The 22,085-nt window shown below is 45.9% G+C and overlaps 1 protein-coding gene and 1 long non-coding RNA gene across 2 annotated transcripts; both read left to right on the forward strand.

Annotated features, from left to right (window-relative positions):
• The first annotated feature begins 655 nt into the window (after nucleotides 1-655).
• LOC132525875 (uncharacterized) lies at nucleotides 656-12,374 on the forward strand. The gene is made up of 2 exons (XR_009542391.1): nucleotides 656-11,568; nucleotides 12,122-12,374. It is a non-coding gene; the product is annotated as an uncharacterized LOC132525875 (long non-coding RNA).
• Nucleotides 12,375-15,159: 2,785 nt separating this feature from the next.
• Nucleotides 15,160-18,972, forward strand: C9H11orf91 (chromosome 9 C11orf91 homolog). Its single transcript, XM_060159441.1, has 3 exons — nucleotides 15,160-15,646; nucleotides 16,502-17,493; nucleotides 18,720-18,972. Exons 2-3 carry the CDS (start codon nucleotides 16,998-17,000, stop codon nucleotides 18,803-18,805), a joined length of 582 nt encoding a protein of 193 aa, XP_060015424.1. The 5' UTR covers nucleotides 15,160-15,646; nucleotides 16,502-16,997; the 3' UTR covers nucleotides 18,806-18,972.
• Nucleotides 18,973-22,085: the final 3,113 nt, after the last annotated feature.

Below are 22,085 nucleotides of genomic sequence, written 5' to 3' on the forward strand. Positions count from 1 at the left end.
CTGAGCTCCCAGGCGGGTCCCCTGCCCTCCAAGGCTCTCCCATCCCCCACCCCCACCCCCGCCTGACTGCATTGTACCTGGGGACATAGGAAGGAAGCCAGGGAGATCAAGAGATGCAGGCGGGAGGGGTGCTCCCAGACCCCAGACTGGAGGAGCAGGAGAGGAGAGGAGGGTGTTTGCCCTGCCCACTCGAGCCCAGGAAGCCTGCTGAGCTCCCAGTGAGGTCCGCTGCCCTCAGACGGGGATGGGGGGGCACGCCTGGGCCCCTTCTGTTCCTTGAGCCTAAGCCCCACCCCCCACAGCCCCCAGGGCCTTTTCCAGCCCTGTGGGTCCTGAGCATAGGCCCTCCCCACTGCCCAAAACTTGCCCTTGATTAGGCCCCGCCCTCCACAGCCAAGGCCTACCCCCCCTTTTTTTCCTTTCCCTCCTCTTTTTTACTATTTTGGTACTGATGTACCTTCCAGTTGTTGATTCATCTGTATTTTTATTTTTATATTCTTTCTAACATATCTGTTAGTTTCCTAGTCTAATTTTATTTTTTACTCTGTTCTTTCTCTCTTTTTTTTCTTGTCACCCCACATGGCTTGCAGGATCTTGATTTGCGAGCCTGGGGTCGGGGGGAAGCTCCTGTGGTGGGAGCTCTGAGTCCAAACCACTGGACTAACAGAGAACCTCAGACCCCAGGGAATAGTCATCGGAGTGAGGTCTCACAGAGTTCCTCATCTCAGCACCAAGATCCAGCTCTACCCAATAGCCTACAAACTCCAGTGTTGGAAGCCTCAGGCCAAACAACCAGTAAAACAGGAACACAATCCCACTCATAAAAAAGAGAGAGAGAGAGAGAGAGAGACAGCAAAAAAATATGTCACAGATGAAGGAGCAAGGTAAAAACCTACAAGACCAAATAAACGAAGAGGAAATAGGCAATCTACCTGGAAAAGAATTCAGAGTAATGATAGTAAAGATGATCCAAAATCTCAGAAATAGAATGGAAGCACAGATTGAGAAAATACAAGAAATGTTTAACAAAGGTCTAGAAGAACTAAAGAACAAACAGAGATGAACAACACAATAATTGAAATGAAAAATACATTAGAAGAAATCAATAACAGAATAACGGAGGCAATAGAACAAATAAGTGAGCTGGAAGACAAAATGGTAGAAATAACTGCCAAGGAGCAGAATAAAGAAAAAGAATGAAAAGAATTGAAGACAATCTCAGAGACCTCTGGGATAACACTAAATGCACTAACATTTGAATTATAGGGGTCCCAGAAGAAGAAGAGAAAAAGAAAGGGTCTGAGAAAATGTTTGAAGAGATTACAGTGGAAAACTTCCCTAACATGGGAAAGGAAATAGTCACCCAGGTTCAGGAAGCACAGAGGTCCCATACAGGATAAACCCTAGGAAAAACACACCAAGACACATATTAAACTAACAAAAATTAAATTCAAAGAAAAAATATTAAAAGCAGCAAGGGAAAAACAAAATAACATACAAAGGAATCCCCATAAGGTTATCAGCTGATTTTTCAGTGGAAACTCTGCAGGCCAGAAGAGAGTGGCAGGATATACTTAAAGTGATGAAAGAGAAAAATCTACAACCAAGATTACTCTACCCAGCAAGGATCTCATTCAGATTCGATGGAGAAGTCAAAAGCTTTTCAGACAAGCAAAAGCTAAGAGAATTCAGCACCACCAAACCAGCTTTACAACAAATGCTAAAGAAACTTCTCTAAGCGGGGAAACACAAAAGAAGAAAAAGACCCACAAAAACAAACCCAAAACAATTAAGACAATGGTAATAGGAACATACATATCGACAACTACCTTAAATGTAAATGGATTAAATGCCTTAACCAAAAGACACAGACTGGCTGAATGGATACAAAAACAAGACCTGTATATATGCTGTCTACAAGAGACCCACTTCAGACCTAGGGACACAAACAGACTGAAAGTGAGGGGGTGGAAAAAGATATTCCATGCAAAAGGAAATCAAAAGAAAGCTGGAGTAGCAATTTTCATATAAGACAAAATAGACTTTAAAATAAAGAGTATTACAAGAAACAAAGAAGGACACTACATAATGATCAAGGGGTCGATCCAAGAAGAAGATATAACAATTGTAAATATTTATGCACCCAACATAGGAGCACCTCAATACATAAGGCAAATGCTAACAGCCATAAAAGGGGAAACTGACAGTAACACAATAAGAGTAGGAGACTTTAACACCCCACTTTCACAATCTACAGATCATCCAAAGTGAAATAAATAATGAAACAAAAGTTTAAATGACACAATAGAGCAGATAGATCTAATAGATATTTATACAACATTCCACTGAAAAGTGGCAGAATACACTTTCTTCTCAAGTGCACATGGAACATTCTCCAGGATAGATCACATCTTGGGTCACAAATCAAGCCTCGGAAAATTTAAGAAAATTGAAATCATATCAAGCATCTTTTCTGACCACACGCTATAAGATTGGCAATCAGTTACAGGAAAAAAACTGTAAAAAAAAAAAACACACAAATACATGGAGGCTCAACAGTGCACTACTAAATAACCAAGAAATCATTGAAGAAATTAAAGAAGAAATTAAAAAATACATAGAAACAAATGACAACGAAAACACAACGAACCAAAACCTATGGGATGCAGCAAAAACAGTTCTAAGAGGGAAGTTTATAACAATTCAACCTCACCTCAAGAAACAAGAAAAATCTCAAACAATCTAACCCTACACTTAAAACAACTAGAGAAAGAAGAACAAAGAAAACCCAAAGTCAGTAGAAGGAAAGAAATCATGAATATCAGAGCAAAAATAAATGAAATAGAAATGAAGAAAACAATAGCAAAGATCAATAAAACTAAAAGCTGATTCTTTGAGAAGATAAACAAAATTGATAAACCCTTAGCCAGACTCATCAAGAATAAAAGGGAGAGGGGGTTTCCCTGGTGGCGCAGTGGTTGAGAGTCCGCCTGCCGATGCAGGGGACATGGGTTCGTGCCCCGGTCCGGGAAGATCCCACATGCCGCGGAGCGGCTGGGCCTGTGAGCCATGGCTGCTGAGCCTGCACGTCCGGAGCCTGTGCTCCGCAACGGGAGAGGCCACAACAGTGAGAGGCCCGCATACAAAAAAAAAACAAAAAAAAACAAACAAAAAAGGGAGAGGGAGGGTGCAAATCAATAAAATTAGAAATGAAAAAGGAAAAATCACAACTGACACTGCAGAAGTACAAAGGCTTATAAGAGACTACTACAAAAAACTATATGCCAATAAAATGGACAACCACGAAGAAATGGACATATTCTTGGAAAGGTACAATTTTCCAAGACCGAACCACAAAGAATTAGAAGATATAAACAGACCTATCACAAGTAAGAAACGGTAATTAAAAATCTTCAAGCAAACAAAAATTCAGGACCAGATGGCTTCACAGGTGAATTCTATCAAACATTTAGAGAAGAGCTAACACCTGCCCTTCTCAAACTCTTCCAAAATATAACAGAGGGAGGAAAACTCCCAAACTCATTCTATGAGGCCACCATCACCCGGATACCAAAACCAGACGAAGATGTCACAAAAAAAGAAAACTACAGGCCAATATCACTGATGAACATAGATGTAAAAATCCTCAACAAAATACTAGCAAACAGAATCCAACAGCACATTAAAAGGATCATACATCATGATCAAGTGGGGTTTATCCCAGGAACACAAGGATTCTTCAATATACACAAATCAATCAATATTATAAACCATATTAACAAATTGAAGAATAAAAACCATATGATCATCTCAGAAGATGCAGAAAAAGCTTTTGACAAAATTCAACACCCACTTATGATAAAAACCCTCCAGAAAGTAGGCATAGAGGGAACTTACCTCAACATGATAAAGGCTATATATGACAAACCCAGAGCCAACATCATTCTCAATGGTGAAAAACTGAAACCATTTCCTCTAAGATCAGGAACAAGACAAGGTTGCCCACTCTCACCACTCTTATTCAACATAGTTTTGGAAGTTTAGCCACAGCAATCAGAGAAGAAAAAGAAATAAAAGGAATCCAAATCATAAAAGAAGAAGTAAAACTGTCACTGTTTGCAGATGACATGATACTATACATAGAGAATCCTAAAGATGCTACCAGAAAACTACTAGAACTAATCAATGAGTTTGGTAAAGTAGTAGGATACAATATCAATGCTCAGAAATGTCTTGCATTCCTATACACCAACAATGAAAAATCTGAAAGAGAAATCAAGGAAACACTCCCATTTACCATTGCAACAAAAAGAATAAAATACCTAGGAATAAACCTGCCTAAGGAGGCGAAAGACTTGTACTCAGAAAACTATAAAACACTGATGAAAGAAATTAAAGATGATACAAATGGAGAGATATACCATGTTCTTGGATTGGAAGAATCAACATTGTGAAAATGACTATACTACCCAAAGCAATCTACAGATTCAATGCAATCCCTATCAAACCACCAATGGCATTCTTCACAGAATTAGAACAAAAAATCTCACAATTCGTATGGAAACGCAAAAGACCCCGAATAGCCAAAGCAATCTTGAGAAAGAAAAACGGAGCTGGAGGTATCAGGCTCCCTGACTTCAAACTATACCACAAAGCTACAGTAATCAAGACATATGGTACTGACACAAAAACAGAAATATAGATAAATGGTACAGGATAGAATGCCCAGAGATAAACCCACACACATATGGGCACCTAATTTATGACAAAGGAGGCAAGAACGTACAATGGAGAAAAGACAGCCTCTTCAATAAGTGGTGCTGGGAAAACTGGACAGCTACGTGTAAAAGAATGAAATTAGAACACCACCTAACACCGTACACAAAAATAAACTCCAAATGGATTAAAGACTTAAATGTAAGACGAGACACTATAAAACTTTTAGAAGAAAACATAGGAAAAACACTCTGACATAAACCACAGCAAGATCCTTTTTTTGACCCACCTCCTAGAGTAACAGAAATAAAAACAAAAATAAACAAATGGGACTTAATTAAACTTAAAAGCTTTTGCACAGCATAGGAAACCATAAACAAGACAAAAAGACAACCCTCAGAATGGGAGAAAATATTTGCAAATGAAACAACAGACAAAGGATTAATCTCCAAAATATACAAACAGCTCATGGAGCTCAATATCAAAAAAACAAACAATCCAGTTTAAAAATGGGCAGAAGACCTAAATAGACATTTCACAGAGGAAGACATATAGATGGCCAAGAAGCAAATGAAAAGATGCTCAACATCACTAATTATTAGAGAAATGCAAATCAAAACTACAATGAGGTAATTACCTCATGCGGTCAGAATGGCATTATCAAAAAAGCTAGAAACAATAAATTCTGGAAAGGGTGTGGTGAAAAGGGAACCTTCCTACACTGTTGGTGGGAATGTAAATTGATACAGCCACTATGGAAAACAGTATGGAGCTTCCTTAAAAAACTAAAAATAGAACTACCATATGACCCAGCAATCCCAGTGTTGGGTATATACCCTGAGAAAACCATAATTTACAAAGAGACATGGGGCTTCCCTGGTGGCGCAGTGGTTAAGAATCCGCCTGCCAATCCAGGGCACATGGGTTAGAGCCCTGGTCCTGGAGGATCCCACATGCTGTGGAGCAACTCAGCCCGTGCACCACAACTACTCAGCCTGCACTCTGGAGCCCACATGCCACAACTACTGAAGCCGACACGCCTGAAGTCCATGCTCCTCAACAAGAGAAGCCACCGCAATGAGAAGCCTGCACACCACAATGAAGAGTAGCCCCCGCTCACCACAACTAGAGAAAGCCCCTGTGTGTGCAGCAATGAAGACCCAAAGCAGCCAAAAATAAATAAATAAAATAAATTTAAAGAAAAGAGGCATGCACCACAATGTTCATTGCAGCTCTATTTACAATAGCCAGGACATGGAAGCAACCTAGATGTCCATCATCAGATGGATGGATGGAGAAGATGTGGCGCATATATACAATGGAATATTACTCAGCCATAAAAAGAAACGAAATTGAGTTATTTGTAGTGAGGTGGATGGACCTAGAGTCTGTCATACAGAGTGAAGTAAGTCAGAAAGAGAAAAACAAATACCGTATGCTAACGCATATATATGGAATCTAAAAAAAAAAAAAAGGTGGGTACTGATCAACCTAGTTGCAGGGCAGGAATAAAGAGTTAGACATAGAGAATGGAATTGTTGACATGGGGTGGAGGGGGAAGCTGAGGCGAAGTGAGAGTAGCATCGACATACATACACTACCAAATGTAAAATGGCTGGTGGGAAGCAGCAGCATAGCACAGGGAGATCGGCTCGGTGCTTTGGGATGACCTAGAGGGGTGGGATAGGGAGGGTGGGAGGGAGACGCAAGAGGGAGGGGATATGGGGACATGTGTATGCATATTGCTGATTTGCTTTGTTGTGCAACAGAAACTAACACGGTATTGTGAAGCAATTATACTCCAATAAAGAGCTATTAAAAAATAATAAAAATAAAATAAAATAGGGAGAAGGTGAAACAAATGTAATCACACGCACCCTTAGAAGTGGAAGAGGAGAGCAGAAGAGTCAGTCAGAGAGATTAAAAAAAAAAAAAAACAGGAGTTGGGCAGTTCCAGAAATCTCTTTCAAGATTCAGATGACAGGGTGAGACTGTCTGACTGCTTTCTTGGGTCTCCTGCCCACTTTGGGGCCAGAGTACATTGAGAAGGGGGTAATTCTCTAAGGCAGAATCTGGGTGTTGCTAAATGGGGAGCTGGGGAGAGGGCTGCTGGGAGTCAATCAGCAAGGGCCGTATAAATGGCCTTAAGCTTCGAGGTTTCTTTCTGCAGATAGTTGCTATGACTGATACCACAGACTAAGGGTTAGATGTCTGGACCCAGAGGCAATACTGTAAAGGCCAGATGAGTTGGAGAGTCAATAGTCTTGCGTTCAGTATTGGGTGGTGACAACCCCATTGGATCGTCTCTTTTGGGGGATGAGCTATAGATAGATGCAAGGTACACCCAGTGGATAGATAAGTGGAACTCGTAGTATGTCCTGAAGGATACTGGCTCAGTGTCCAACTTTGGGAAGTACTGAGCTTCGAGGTACAGGTCTACTTTTGTGTCCTTGCAGTTGGCCCCATGACTTAACATCATGCAGTGTGTGTCCTGATAAAATAAGAGCCTGCCAGCCCACATGTTTTGGACTTTGGGCCCCTTGAGAGTTTGAACCCTCAGCAGGGCCAGATTATTTATCTGCACATTGTAAGTCCCTCATCAATATTGAAAGTCTACTAGCTCACATTGGTCTTGCTGCTTCCAAACAGATCTTGACTAATGCTAACATTTCCCTCTAAGGGATGCTGATGTGCTGAGAAGGTGCAGAGCTGACTGGAGGTTGTACTGACATGCCGAGCACTGAGATGAAGGGTGCTTTCTAGTGTGAGGTTCTATGCGGCGTGTTTTACATGTAGTTTTTTAAATTAATTTTTATTAGAGTATAGTTGATTTACAATGTTGTGTTAGTTTCTGCTGTACAGCAAAGCGAATCAGTTATACATATACTTATATCCACTCTTTTAGATTCTTTTCCCTTATAGGTCATTACAGAGTATTTTTATCCGTACTGTCATTATCTCACTTTGCTTAAGAGGAAATTTCATCTGGGGAAGTTAGCTGAATTGCTCAAGGTCACCAAGTTAATATGTTGGTAAGTTTAGGATGCCCACTCAATTCCCCAGGTCAACCACTCAGCTGCCCTAAATGTACTGCTCTAAATGTACTCCAGTCTGACTCTGGAAAGAAACCTGGAATGGGACCCTCGTGCCTTTGTGCTTTGAAGGAATCAATTCCTGCCTTTTCTCAGAAAGGAAAATATTAAGTACAGTTGTCTTTTACTGACAGATTACCCAATGGTGTGAGCTTTACATACCTAGTTAGACCTTTCCAGAAACAGGAGGTAATTTCAAAACACTGTGTTTGCCAGTCTGTTTCAAAAGGCCCACTGATTCTTGTAAATATTTTGTTTCAGGATAGTAGCTGTTAAGTGCATGGAGTTTGCCTTTGGGAACCTCAATTCGGATCCTGTCTCTTCCACTAATTGGCTTTGTCTCTGGACAAGTTTTTGTTTATTTTATTTATTTATTTTTAAGATTTTTCTGTTTTTGATGTGGACCATCTTTAAAGTCTTTATTGAATTTGTTACAATACTGCTTCTGTTTTATGTTTTGGTTTTTTGGCCGTGAGGCATGTGGGATCTTAGCTCCCGGACCAGGGATCGAACCCACACCCCCTGCATTGGAAGGTGAAGTCTTAACCACTGGACCGCCAGGGAAGTCCCTGGACGTGTTTTCTGAACACCTCTGAGCTCTGGCTTCCTGCACCTACCTCAGAGAATTGTTGTGAGGCTTGAGGCCATGCATCTGCAGTGTCCAGCAGGTGGGAAGTAGACTATAATAAAAATGTAGGTTACCTGGAGCACAGGGTTGTTGACGCTCCAGGGGTCTCAGAATCTACAGGAAACCACAGTGTGTTTACTAACCTCTGGCTTTGACCAAAGTAGAAGCTGACCAGAGATGATCTTTAACATTTTCTTAGAGGATTATTCACCATAAACTGTTTATTTATCTAAATAAATGTAAAGCTTCCTATTCATAGGCACATGTTGTTTTGGAATAAAATAAATGACCACAGTACTTAACTTCCAGGTCAGTGTCTACAAGGATCCCTTGTAGGTAAGGATGTTCTTTTCCCACCTGGCAGCTGGGGAGTCCAGAGCCTCTGGGAGAGGGGGTGGGAGAGCATGAACCCTACAGGGGGCGAGTGCACTGACCTGGGAAACTCAAGACTCTGATTGTGGAGTAGGGAGCTTCCTTCCTGTGATCAGCTTCCCTGGGGGTGCTGCTTTTCCCACCTTGCTATTATCAGCCATGTGCAAGTTAGCCAACCCCAGCATGCTGATCCTGTATGTGAGCAGTGTTGGCTTACGGTGCTATGACCGGAACTGGAACTTAGCATTGTAATTTGTAAACTCTACAAGGGTAGACAAAATGGGACCGGCTCCAAATTTTTGAACAGGGAGCATAGTGGGTCACAACTTGAGGGCCTAACCGTGTACCAGCACTAGTCTAGGCACTGTATTTATATGAGTTCATTTAATTTTTTCCAGTAACTATGCAATAGTATTGCCTATACCCAAACCCATCAGAGTGTTTACAAACTACAGTCCCTGCCCATTTCACTGAGTGGGACAGTGGGGCCCAGGTGACTCGCCCTTGGATTCAGTAAGATTGCTTGAACTAGTTTGAGAAAGTTTCTGTTCTTTGCAACCAGACATCCCTGATGAAGACAACTACGAGTGAGAAGGGTTAACTGACAGTTGCTAACTAAACCCCTTCCTCCCTGAGCTATAGGAAGCAGTTAAGAGTACACTAAAAATTGGAATGGAAATAATACGTATATTATGTGAATAAAGTAGCTTTGAGATTTTTTTTTTTAGTTTAGGTTTACAGTAAAACCTAAACTGCAACAGACCTTTACTTAAAAGGCATACATATGCAGCATAGTTGTAAAGAGTCCTTTTTATGCCTCTATCACTGGCTAGCTCTGAGGTCTTGAGCATACTACCTCACCACTCTGAGCCTCTGTATCGTCATCAGTTGTAACAGTGGTACCTACAGTAAAGGACATTTGACTTTTAGCCACTCGGCATCTCTCCTCCTCCCTCTTGTAACAGTGCCATAATTACCTTTTGGGGAATTACTTTCACCCTTTAAGTGCAGTCTTGGTGGAACTGTTAATAAAGTTGGTCTAACCACTGGTCCCAACCACTGCGCCTCCTCTAGCCAAAAGACAGGCATGTTCTCTCCGGGAATTTGAGTCTTGAATTATGCAAGGGTTGATAAAAATTTTTTGGTTGAAGCTGTGAGTCTCAGGAAAGGTACAAGTAACAGAAAACCCAATTTAGAGTAGTTTAATCAGATAGAGTCTGGTTTCCTTGCATAAACAATCTGGAGGTGGGCAGCCACTAGCGTTGTTTTAGCTGCTCAGTGATGTCTGGGCTGGGATATTTGTGCTATTTTTGGTCTTTCCCTCCTGATCACAGAGTGACTGCAGAAGTGTCAGCATTGCATCTGGGTTCTAGGCAGGCAAAGGAGATGAGGCGAAAGCTTCAGTTGTTTCTGTCCCTCTTATAAGGAAAGTGCAATCTTTCCCAGAAAGCTCCCGGGTACCTTCTTCATGTCTTCTGACTAGAACTGTGTCTCATGGCTACTCCTAGCTGCACGGGGGCTGGCACCGTTTCCAGCCTCTGTAGGGGAAGGCAACGAGGGAAAAGGGTTTAAAACAGTCATTGAGAATAGCCAGCCAATAGCATCTACCACCCCATTGGCCACACTGAACAGGCTACTGATTCCTTCCTCCTACCTGGTCTCTGCACCTTCTAAACCTAATTCTTTTTTTTTTTAAATAAATTTATTTATATTTGGCTGTGTTGGGTCTTTATTGCTGTGCGCGGGCTTTCTCTAGTTGAGGTGAGCGGGCGCTACTCTTCGTGGTGGTGCGAGGGCTTCTCATTGCGGTGGTTTCTCTTGTTGTGGAGCACGGGCTCTAGGCGCATGGGCTGTAGTAGTTGTGGCTTGTGGGCTCAGTAGTTGTGGCTTGCAAGCTCTAGAGCTCAGGCTCAGTAGTTGAGGCACCCGGGCTTAGCTGCTCCGGGGCATGTGGAATCTTCCCGGAACAGGGCTTGAACCCATGTACCCTGCACTGGCAGGCAGATTCCCAACCACTGCACCACCAGGGAAGCCCTCAACCTAATTCTTAAGCTTTTAATTCCATGAGCTGTCTCACAGACCTCTGTGTAAATCCTCAGTATCAACCTCCGTTGCTTGTGAACAGAAAATTCTGACAGACCTACCCCTGTAAGTGTTACTGTCAGGATACATGAAAACACAGTAAGTGGACAATAAGTGTTAGTGACAATTATTTCACCCAAGCTTGCATAGCTGGTTCATGCTGGTTGATGGTTAGACTCAGCTCTTATCTTCCAAACCCCTGTACTCTCCATGCCAGGGAATCTACCTCCCAGGCTTCAGTTTATTAAAAACTGTACTTACTCTGCAAATGCAGAGGAACACATCCACCAAGAGAAACAAGAATAAGGGCTGGGCTGCATTTTTTAGAAACTTTCTTGAAATCGTGGATGCTGGGAAGGGAGGTGGGAATGCCTGCTCCCTACCCACGCCCAGGTTCAGACCAACACAATGGTTACTTCAAATGAGTAATAAAGAAAAGACTGTTCCATGCTTCCCAGAATAGCTGGGCCCTTGAACTGTGGCACAAACAACTTCCAGTTAGAGCCAGCCCCCTGCCAGGAAGAGGACGGGAAGCCAGAGGGCAGGAAGGTGGCCTCGCCTGCGGGCTGAGAGAACAGTTGGGAGGCTGTAGCAGGGAGTGGTGAAGAGACTGAGCACTGGAGCCAGCCTGCCCATGTGGAACACTAGCTCTGACGCTAACCAACCACAGGACCTCAGGTAAGTTACTTAACCTTGTGTGCCTCAGTTTCCTCACCTGGAAAATGGGGATAACATCACCTACTTCTAGGGGTTGTTAGAAAGATGAAATTAGTGAAGACAAGTACCTGGCACGCAGTAGCCTCTCTTTATGTGTTTACTACTATAGGGACAGAGTAAAGGGACAAAGTAGGTGATTAAATAGTTCATCCCAAAGGGGATCTTAAATAGAAAGAACAGTGTGGAAGACCCCTGTAAGTTCATGATCACTCAAGAAAGCAGGCTTGCTTAGCAACGAAACCAAGCAGGCTTGCCTAGCAACAAAACCACACAGACTTGCTTGGCAAAAAAACCATACCACAGAAGCATGAGACATGCCCCCAAACAATAAAACAATTGTGAAATGAGTCCTACATCACGCCCCTTGAAGTCAGCAAGTTAATCGTCCTTGAGAAGGGGATTTATCTGCTTGTACTAAGAGCAGAAATATAGGAGAAAGGTGACATTATACTGAAACCTGAGATGATTTACCATATCTTACTATATGTTACCACCTTTTTGCTCACTTCCACAGCACCATGACAGTTCCGGGTTGACTATGTAGGGACAAGAAACCCCGCCCCCCCGCCCTGCTGTGGAGGAGGAGCTAATGATGGAAGCTTGATGTTTACTGAAGAATGAGGAAGAAGGTGTTCTTCTCCCCCTCTCCACTCTTCCTTTGATTATAAAACTGTAGCCCACTAAGTTCTCAGGGTGTCACTCCCTTGCCTGCCAGCTTGTATTTCTCACAAGCATCCTTTACTAATAAACTCTTTCCTTACCTGTCACTCTGCCTCTCACTGAATTCTGTGCCAAGACAGGAGAACCTATGCTCTACTAAGTCCCGAAACACATTCTGCGGTTTCACTACCACTGTCTTCAGCAGGACAACAGGGAATCAGCTTCTAGGGTGTAGGGCTTTTCAATCTGGAGTGGGTTTGATTTTCGAGGAGAGATCCCCTGCTCCATTTTTCTCATCAATTTACCAGGACCTAATGCTGAATTAAGGAATCCATGTGTAACTGAATACTAATCATAGTCACACCTCATTGAGCACCCGTGATGTGTCCCAGGTACTGCTTATACATATTTTCATCAAATACACCAACCTTGTGATGTAGATATTATCTTCATTTTATAGGTCAGAAAATGGAGGATCAGGGAGGTGGCATGACTTTCGCAGAGTCACAAGGGGTCCTGATTCAGACACGACTCTTGTCTCAGTTGGTTCAGGCTGCTATAACAAAAATACCATAGACTGGGTGGCTTAAACAACAAACATTTATTTCTCATAGTTCTGGATGCTGGGAAGTCCAAGATCACAGCTCCAGTATATTTGGTGTCTGGTGAGACCCCACTTCCTGGTTCATAGGTGGCTGTCTCCTGTGCCCTCATGTGGCGGAAGGGGCAAGGGAGCTCTCTTTTCTAAGGTCACTCATCCCATTCAGGAGGGCTCTTTCTTCATGCCCTAACCACTTCCTAATACCCTCCCACTGGGAGTTAGGATTTCAGCATATGAATTTGGGTGGGACACAAACATTCTCTTCATAAAAAACGCTGTTGTATTCCAAGCCACAAACACTGCATGTCCCTAAAAGCCACCCAGAGCCAAGGCAGGCGTGGCAAATCGTGACACACCCCTCAAGAGGCAGAGACCCTAGTGAAGATGTGACGGCCAGCAGTGTGTCTAGATGCAGAGTTAGAGTGATGGAGGGGAAGGGGACTCCCAGGGGAGGCTTTCTGTACCATCTCCAGCAGTCCCATGACGGAGAGAACCAGGTGAACAGCACCCCAGGTACTCCCAGGACCTTCTGGAGAGGGCTGTGGCAATGGAAAATTACAAACCCCAACTGCAGAGAGGCAGCCTGGGTTAAATAGAAAATTTAAATCAGAGTGTTGGGAGGAACTTACATCCCGCAGCGTCATGATTCTTAAGAGTGACCCTCCTGGCCCCTCTTCTCCAGAGAGTGGAGGAAGGACTGCCCTGCTTAGTGAGTTTGGAGAAAGGACCAGGTCGGTTCTTGGCCAGCTCTTCACTGTGCCGGTAAAGGCCCCTTCCCTGCACACGAGGCCTGTGGTTTTCCCAGAGGGCCTTGTGCAGCGTGGGTGAGCTCACCTGAGAGGTGCAGTATCAGGAAGCCCACCTGGCTGCCAGACCGATAGCAGCATCCTCCAGCTGACCTTTAGCAGCAAAAAAGGACTCGTGTGTGTCTTTCTCAGTTGGTTCCAAATGCAGGCAGGGGGCAGGGGTGTTAGGAATTGTGTCCCTCAAGTCCCAACAGGATGGCACTTAATGGAGATTTGGGGGAAGAGGCAGGTGATACAAGAGCTTTAGACCGCAGGGAGAGAAGAGTTCTGTTTAAAATGCATGCAAGCCTGCTCATCTTTTCATTAGCGACTTGAATTTCCCGGACCTTTGTTTGCAGAAATAATCGGTAGGGTTCTGCCTTAACTACCATGGTTTGTTATGACCCCATATGGACTTCACCTCCAAACTGGGGTTTATCTCAGTGTTTGTTCATTATGGCGCCTGAGTTTTCTTGTAGTGTGGTTGTTAGAGGAAACAACCTTTTTAACCCATTGTCTCATACAACTGTGTTATAAGCAAGCCATCCAGTATCAAATCTGTTTAGATTATCTTGGGGTTAAGAAAAAACATCTGGAAGGTTTTTCTCTTTGAATGGATAAATACAAGTAAAAACATGTGATTATATCACATCATTTAAAAAACATAACGTGGGCTTCCCTGGTGGCGCAGTAGTTAAGAATCCGTGTGCCAATGCAGGGGACACGGGTTCAAGCCCTGATCCGAGAAGATCCCACACGCCGCGGAGCAACCCGTGCGCCACAACTACTGAGCCCGTGCTCTAGAGCTCATGCTCCGCAACAAAGAGCAGCCCCCGCTCGCTGCAACTAGAAAGCCCGTGTGCAGCAACAGAGACCCAACGCAGCCAAAAATAAATAAATTAATTAAAAATAATAGTTTAATAATATTATTTAATCATATTATTTTATTATTTAATAATAATATTAGTAGTAAATAATATAGCTTAATAAAAATAAACTATAAAAAACATAATGCAAAATCTCTTTCCATTCTAAGGATCTTCAATAGGTAATAACAAGTGCTAACATTTACTGAGTAGGTATTACGGCCAGGTACTTAGATTGTCTCATTTAATCTTGCCAATCCAAGCAATTAGGTACCATTACTAGTCCAATTATATAGATGAAAAACAGGTTCAGAAAGGTTCAACCTACACAGCCAAATACATAGTGGATCCAGGGCTCAGTCCCAGGCCTGAGTCCCAAACCCTGGTTCTTACCACTACTATGGTTCCTACTACTGTAGGAATGGAAAAAAAAACTTTTCCTCAACTCCCTTAGGTTCAGTAGCTGGGTCATGAGAATTAAAGTAGCAAAAGACAGATTAACAGGAGAAAAGATTTATTATGTATGCATATGTGGGCCTTACAGAAAAGTAATGAAAACCCAAAGAAGTGTTTAGGCTTGAGAGCTCAGAAACCATTTCAACAAAGGGTGTTAAATTGCGAACAAATGATAAGACAAAGGGAAAGGGGTTTGGATTTCTAGGCCTTTTAATTTCTAGGTAAATGGTGGGAAGGTAAGTATATGGGAGGAAACTTATGGAAGACAAGGGTTGTTTGGTAAGGTCTGTTATGCAGGCTCAAGTTAGTGCCATCTCCAGTAATAAGGGTCATCTCTTCTTCCTGGCACGGGAGAGGGAGTTGGGGACACCTTCACTAAGGGAAATTTATTTTCTTTACAAAGGAAATTTTGTTACCTTTACAAAGGGAAATTTATGGCCTGCTTTTAGGCCATAAAAGGAGAGGAGGAAGTTCCTCCTGTGTCTGCTTTTTTCAATTGCCAACTTAAAATAATTCTTATGCCAAAGTGGCATATTTGGGGGTGGTGTATTGTGATCCCCTTCAGTTCCCACAACACTGTTTTAAAAGTGTCCAAATATTTATTGAATCCTATTATATGCTCAGCATTATAGGATCCTTGAGCTGGACCCTTGCCCTCAAGGAGCTTACAGGTAAGTGTGGGGAGGAAAATCTTCTCAGCTTCAGACAAGCCCCTCAGTGGGGGTTGCTGCTCCTTACATTTGGACAGAGTTTCTAAGTTTACAAGTGCTTCACACACACTATTCTGTCTTCCATCTGATTATCACAAACAACCCTATGAGGCAGCCTGGTTCTCTTATTTTTATTTTACAGAAAGCCATCTTAGAAGTCAAGCAACTTGTCCATCTGGATATCTGATTCTCTCTGCTTTGCTGCCAACACACACACACACACACACACACACACACACACACAGAGCATTTGCTAGTGGAGCTGGTACTGACTCAGATCTTGACTGGCCAACAGTCTAAACTGGCCCCCACCCATCTTTGTTCATTTACATCAATATCATTAGGCAGACGTTTTCAAGGAAATTTACTCACCCTCAGTCTATGATTAGTACAGGCTACTCATCTATATGAGCTGGGCATGTCCCTTGGACAGTATGTCCAAGACACCGTAAAGAAGAGCTGAGCTGTTCGAGGGCCATTCTGCAGGATTTCCTTTTGGTGGTTCGTTTACTGCCTGTTAGCTCCTGATAATGAATGTTCGGAAGAGAACTAAACTACATTTCATTGAAGACACCTAGTTCAGATCTATTCCAAATCCATACCAGGGTCCCTTTCTTCCAGAATCGTCCACAACACTGGGAAATTTGGTAGAAACATGGGTTGGCTCTAACAGCCATTCCCATCTACCCTCTTCTTCCGTTGTAAAAGAGGAAAAGTCAGACACTCCTGTCCCTAAACTTCTTTGCAATGAGGAGTGGTAAGGGAAGTCTGCTGGGGCAGGGGGCAAGTTTCTAGGAATTTTTTTTCTCCCTATAGAAGGAGAGGAAGACTGAAGAAAGTTTTCTCTCGGAGTTCTGACCAGCTCCCAGCTTCCTACTTTTGCATGAAGTTATGGCGGGATGCGAGAGCAGGCGCCAGGGGTGCAATAGCTCGGTTGTGAGGCTTGCGGAATTTAGGGGCGGTAGGAGGAGTCGTGGGGCGGGATCTAGAGGACCCGGACCTGTTGTCGAAGATGTTGGCGGAGCGCCCGGAGGGGACGGGCCGCACATCAGGGCGTACGTGCGGGATTTCCCTTTCCAGCTACTCCGCTGGCCTTTCTCACTCTAGGGGCGCGTCGGTGGGCGTGGTCATATTCTGGGGCGTGGCCAGCGGGGCTTTAGAATCTTGATTGTTTGGGGCGGGGCCGGGCGAAAGGGTGGGGGCCGCTCTCCCTCGGGGCGTGGCCTGTGGAACCTCAGAACCAGGGTGACTCGGGGCCAGGGCTCGCGTCTCCCGGCACGGGGTTCCTCCCACTCACCTTCTCGTTCAAAAGATGCCGAAGGGGCGGCGCGGCAGCCAGAGCCCCACGAGGAGCCAGCGGCCGGCCCCGCCCCTCTACTTCCCGTCCCTCTATGACCGCGGCATCTCCTCGTCCCCGCTCAGCGACTTCAACATCTGGAAGAAGCTCTTCGTGCCGCTGAAGGCGGGAGGGGCGCCGGCGGGCGGGGCGACTGGGAGCCAGCCTCTGCCCCAGGCGCTCCCTGCCCCAGCGCCCCTGCCGCCACCGCCGCCTGGCCTGGGTTCCCCCAGTGAGCGCCCCTGTCCCCCGCCCTGGCCCTCCGGCCTGGCCTCCATCCCCTACGAGCCTCTGCGCTTCTTCTACTCGCCACAGCCGGGGCCCGAGGTGGCTGTCTCGCCCCTGGCCCCCGGCCCCACGACCCCCCGGCTAGCCTCTGCCTCCCATCCCGAGGAGTTGTGCGAGCTGGAGATCCGGATTAAGGAGCTGGAGCTGCTCACCATCACTGGGGACGGCTTCGACTCCCAGCGCTGTGTGTAACCTCGGCCGAGCCACCCTTACCCTGCCTCTGCTCCCTCCTTGGCTCCATGCCCCCTGAGCCCCTCACCCTCAGTGTGGCCTTGGGCTCAGACTCCAGCTTCCAGGAATCCCTGATCCCAAACCGATCCCCTCAGAACCCAGACACTCCATCCTGGATTTCAACCGATTCCTTTGCCCACAATAAATCTGGACTTCACGGCCCCCTTTGCCCCAAATTCCAGCCTCCCTCCGTCCTGAGCCCTTTTGTTAGTCTGGACTCTGAGCCTCTAAACCTGGAACTCTGTCCATCACAACCCCCAAGTTGAACTTTAAGCCTCCTGCACAGTGATACTAACACCGTGGAGTTTCGCACACCGCCCCCCCACCCCCTCCCGAGACACACAGCCCCTGTCTCTAGAGACCTGACTTTTAGTGTTTATCTTAAACTGGGGTCCTCAATGGGAGGAGGGGGAAGTAGGTGAGGGTCAGTTGATCTGTAGGGGGAAGTGTAAGACCCAGAAGGCCCAAGGATGTTCACTGAGGAGTTTTGGGATCCTCAATTTCTCACTGCTGGAAGGTAGCCTCCTGTGACCCCTGGCCGCCCTTTCACCAGGGTCCTTGCCTCTGCCATCTGGTCTAAGGTCTGAAGTCTTGGGCAGACCAGCTGTGCTGATGTGGGCAGGATTCCTCTGCTGCGCAGACTTGAGTCCTTGATGTTAGAGAGTAAAGTTGTTAAACCCAATTCTACTCCCAGAAGGACCAAGTTGCACTGTAGAATATTCTACTCCCAGATGGACCAAACAGCCATAGGCTGTTCCACAGATTTTGTCTTTCCCAACACCTTGTCTGGCTAAGGCTAGCCCCTGACCACTGGAAAAGGGCAGATGGTTCTAGAAAGACCATCCCCATTATTGTGAAATAACAGACATGTTTAGGTCCATGTGGCCATAGAAATGGTCCCCAATTCATCAGGCACCCTGTAATGTCTCCTTCCTCACATCCTCGGGAAGAAAACTCCAGGAATACTTGGGCTTTTCTGAGTCCTGGATTTCTCAACCACCTATTCTCCACTTTGACGTGTTTTGGCTGTTAGGGTTTTTTTCCCCTCACCCACCTTGGGTCATAATGGGTTTGGGGCTCATGTAGGGAGCACACAATTGCTTCCCAGAAGCTTGCTTTGGAAGTGTTAGAAAAAGCCCTTATGTCTCCTACAGCTAAGTTTGTTTTGCTCTCCTGCAGATAAATTCTTGAAAGCGCTGAAAGATGAAAAGTTACAAGGCCTGAAGATGAGGCAGCCTGGAAAGAAGTCGGCCTCTCTCTCCTGAGGAGCTGCCCACCAGAGCCTAAGCAGCGGCCTCCTTAGGTGTTAGTGCTTAGATAATGTGCCCCGTTTGTTGTCATTTCAAAGATCGTTATTTTTTGTTCTGTATTTACTGCTGTTCTTGTTGATCCCAGCACATACTCTACATACAGTGCCCACTTGAGTGGTAAAGCTCATGGTCTCTCTCCTGTCTGTGCTGCTGCTGGGGAAGCACTCTCACGGGGGCTGGAAGCTGCTGCCCTGCTAGCATTCAAGGGAGGAGGGGATCCCCAGCACTGCCAAGTCGGGGTGGGGGGACTGGGAAAAGCCAAGGGCAACATATATTTGGATCTGTTGCTGTGACCCTGCTCGGAAAGGATCTTTGAGGACTGGGACAAGGGCTTAGTTTGTTTCAAACAGCTTTAGTCCTTGGAAATGTTTTTAGTTTTTAAATGGTTTTTGGAGCACAAAACTCTTTGATAATCTGATCAAAGACACGGTCGTTCCTAGAAATTCATGTAGTCAAGAAATATTTGAGTGCATATTACGTGCTAGGCGCCCTCCTAGGCTCTTGGGGCTGGGGGATGCAGACAATAAATATAAGTAAACCACAATAGGGTATCAGAAGATGACAGGCTAAGGGGAAAACAAAAAGAGTAGGGACGAGGATGGTCCTGAGGGTAGGAGGAAAGCAGGGTTTCTTGAAGAGGCAACATCTAAACAAGGTTTGACAAAGGTTAAGAGCGACAGCCAGGTGACAGCCTGGGGGCATGTTTCAGGGTGAAGGGCAGGTGCGAAGGCTGAAGGTGGGATGCTTGAGGGTCAGCAGAGAGCCCAGCTGGCTGGAGCAGGAGTGGGGGGAGAGTGGTAGGGACGAGTACAGAGAGGGTCCATTCGAGCGGGACCTTACAAACCATAGTAAGGACTTGGGGTTTTACTCCGAGTGGGATGGGAAGTAGTTAGAGTGTTTTCAGCTGACGAGTAACAGGATCTGACTTGCTCTATGTTGAGAACAGGGTAAGGAGGGACGCAGAGAAAGCAGTTAGGAGGCTGTGGGAATTAATAATCCAGCTAAGCGAGAAGCGCTGGTACAGCATTTCTGCCCTTTCCCCCTTGCTGGGTCCCCCATGGGGCACCCGCTGCGGCCGCCGTCCCTCTGCCAGGTGCTGCCTCTACGGGCAGGAGGAGCAACAGCTCAGCGCAGGAGTATGCAAAGGGTAACGTAGTTGATAGAAAAAAATCTTCCATCAAATGTAACGTTTTGGTGCTTGGCATCTACACTCCCTTGTGCCCTTACTGTACCAGCAGCACAGTAGAACATAGGCAAAGGATCCGTCAAGTTTGGAGAACGAATAGGAGTAAGCAGTGAGCCGGGTATTTCAGAAGACAGGTTAAGAAGGGGTGTAACGGGGGGAAGCCGTCGGCTCTGACAAATGCTGCTGCTCGGCCAAGTGAGAGGAGCCTGAACATTCGCTTTTGGATTCAGCAACTTGGATTCAGTACCGGCGATCTTGCCCAGAGCAGTTTTGGTTGAGCGATGGGGGTTAACACCTGAGTGGCGTAGTTTGGGGGAGAGAACGGGAGCAGACACGCTAGAGACAGCAGGTGTAGATGACTTAGCTTCAAGGAAAGCTGAGATCTGAGCAGGAGCCGGCAGGATAAGCGGGGTTGACAGAATGGTTTTTTAAGAAGGAATAAATGACCAGACGTTTGTGGTCTGATGGAGGATGACCCAGTAGAGAAAAGCCGACGAGGTAGAAGAGGCTCCTTTGACGCACAGCAAGCCAAATGCTGACACGCCAAGGTTTGCAGCGAAGAGAGGACTGATTTGCGAGGCAGCCAGATGAGCTGTGCGAACAAGCCGCAGGTCAGGTATGGTTCACCCCCCAAGGCAAGGGCCTGGGGTATTTATGGGGTAGTGAATAAAGACTCAGGGTGGCCGGAGGCGTGGGGGGCATGGGGAGGTGGTTGGAAAAAGGTGCGGTAATTGTCCTTCTGCTTGGGTGTAACTCGGCTACAGGCCTCTGCGTGTTCTGAGGGTGGAGGTTTTAGCCCTCTGATGTCAAAAAGTCACCGAGCGGGGGCTTCCCTGGTGGCGCAGTGGTTGAGAGTCCGCCTGCCGATGCGGGGGACATGGGTTCGTGCCCCGGTCCGGGAAGATCCCACATGCCGCGGAGCGGCTGGGCCCGTGAGCTGTGGCCGCTGAGCCTGCGCGTCTGGATCCTGTGCTCCGCAACGGGAGAGGCCACAGCAGGGAGAGGCCCGCGTACCGCAAAAAAAAAAAAAAAAAAAAGTCACTGAGCGGACACTGGCACAGGCCCAGTTAGAGGGTCAGTGGTCCTCTCCAGTCTTAACCCACTCAGATCGAATTAGACACAGCTGATTCCAAGTTTCTGGACAAAAACTCAGGCAAAAATCTTACTGTTTAGGCTTTGTGCTGCTTGGAGGACATGCAAGTCTTAAAACGACCTTGATTAGTGAAGGCAGGTGAAATGGATTTAACCCACGGTTTCAGAGAGATGAGGAATTGCTGGAATGGTATCCTTGAGTGAACCAGCGGGGTTGGGTCTAGTTTACAGTAGAGGGATTGGCTTTAGATAGAGGCAGAGATGGTTTATCTGTAATAGCGGGAGGTTGTATCTGCGGTGTAAGGGTGCAGACGCTGATAGATGGATAGATGGGGTGGTGGGAGCCCTGGATGTTACATACACTTGCCCCTAAGTTTGTGCAGCGACCTCTAGCTTGAGGATGCAAATGTGCACACCTGTGAGGCCCAGCTGGACACCCTGGGTGTGGTGCCGGGAGCCAGGGGGAGGCTGGCAAGCCCCAGAGCTCCTGCCTGACGGCGGGGTCAGTTCCAGCCACTGCCGCCCAGCCAGGAGTGTGGGCCCAGTGTCAGGCAAAAGCTCTTGGGTTGTAAATCTTAGCAATGAATTCCAGTGTTTCCAAAACCCAATGCGGGACATGTAAAGGCTGGACAGTCCCCCAGAGTTTGCAACCTCTGTTCTCCCCATGGGAGTCTGCCCACCCTGGGCATTCCAGGCCCTGTCTCCCCTCTCCAGGAAGAAGCCAGATTCCCATTGCCCCAGGCTGGTTGTTACAAGAGAGGCTCCCTTGTTCTAGAAAACTGCAGGCTGGCAAGTGCATTGAGGGGAGCTAGAGACTCTTAATGAGAATAAATGAGAATAAACTAGGCATCAGGAAAACCCAGCGCAGAGCTCAGGTGGAGACAGGGCTGTCCAGTGGGACCCTGTTTCCCATTCCCTCTCCAGAGGCCCAGTAGCCCCCGCCCCCATCCCTCCAGG

Source organism: Lagenorhynchus albirostris, chromosome 9, assembly GCF_949774975.1.
Source record: "Lagenorhynchus albirostris chromosome 9, mLagAlb1.1, whole genome shotgun sequence".
Classification (NCBI taxonomy): Eukaryota; Metazoa; Chordata; class Mammalia; order Artiodactyla; family Delphinidae; genus Lagenorhynchus; species Lagenorhynchus albirostris.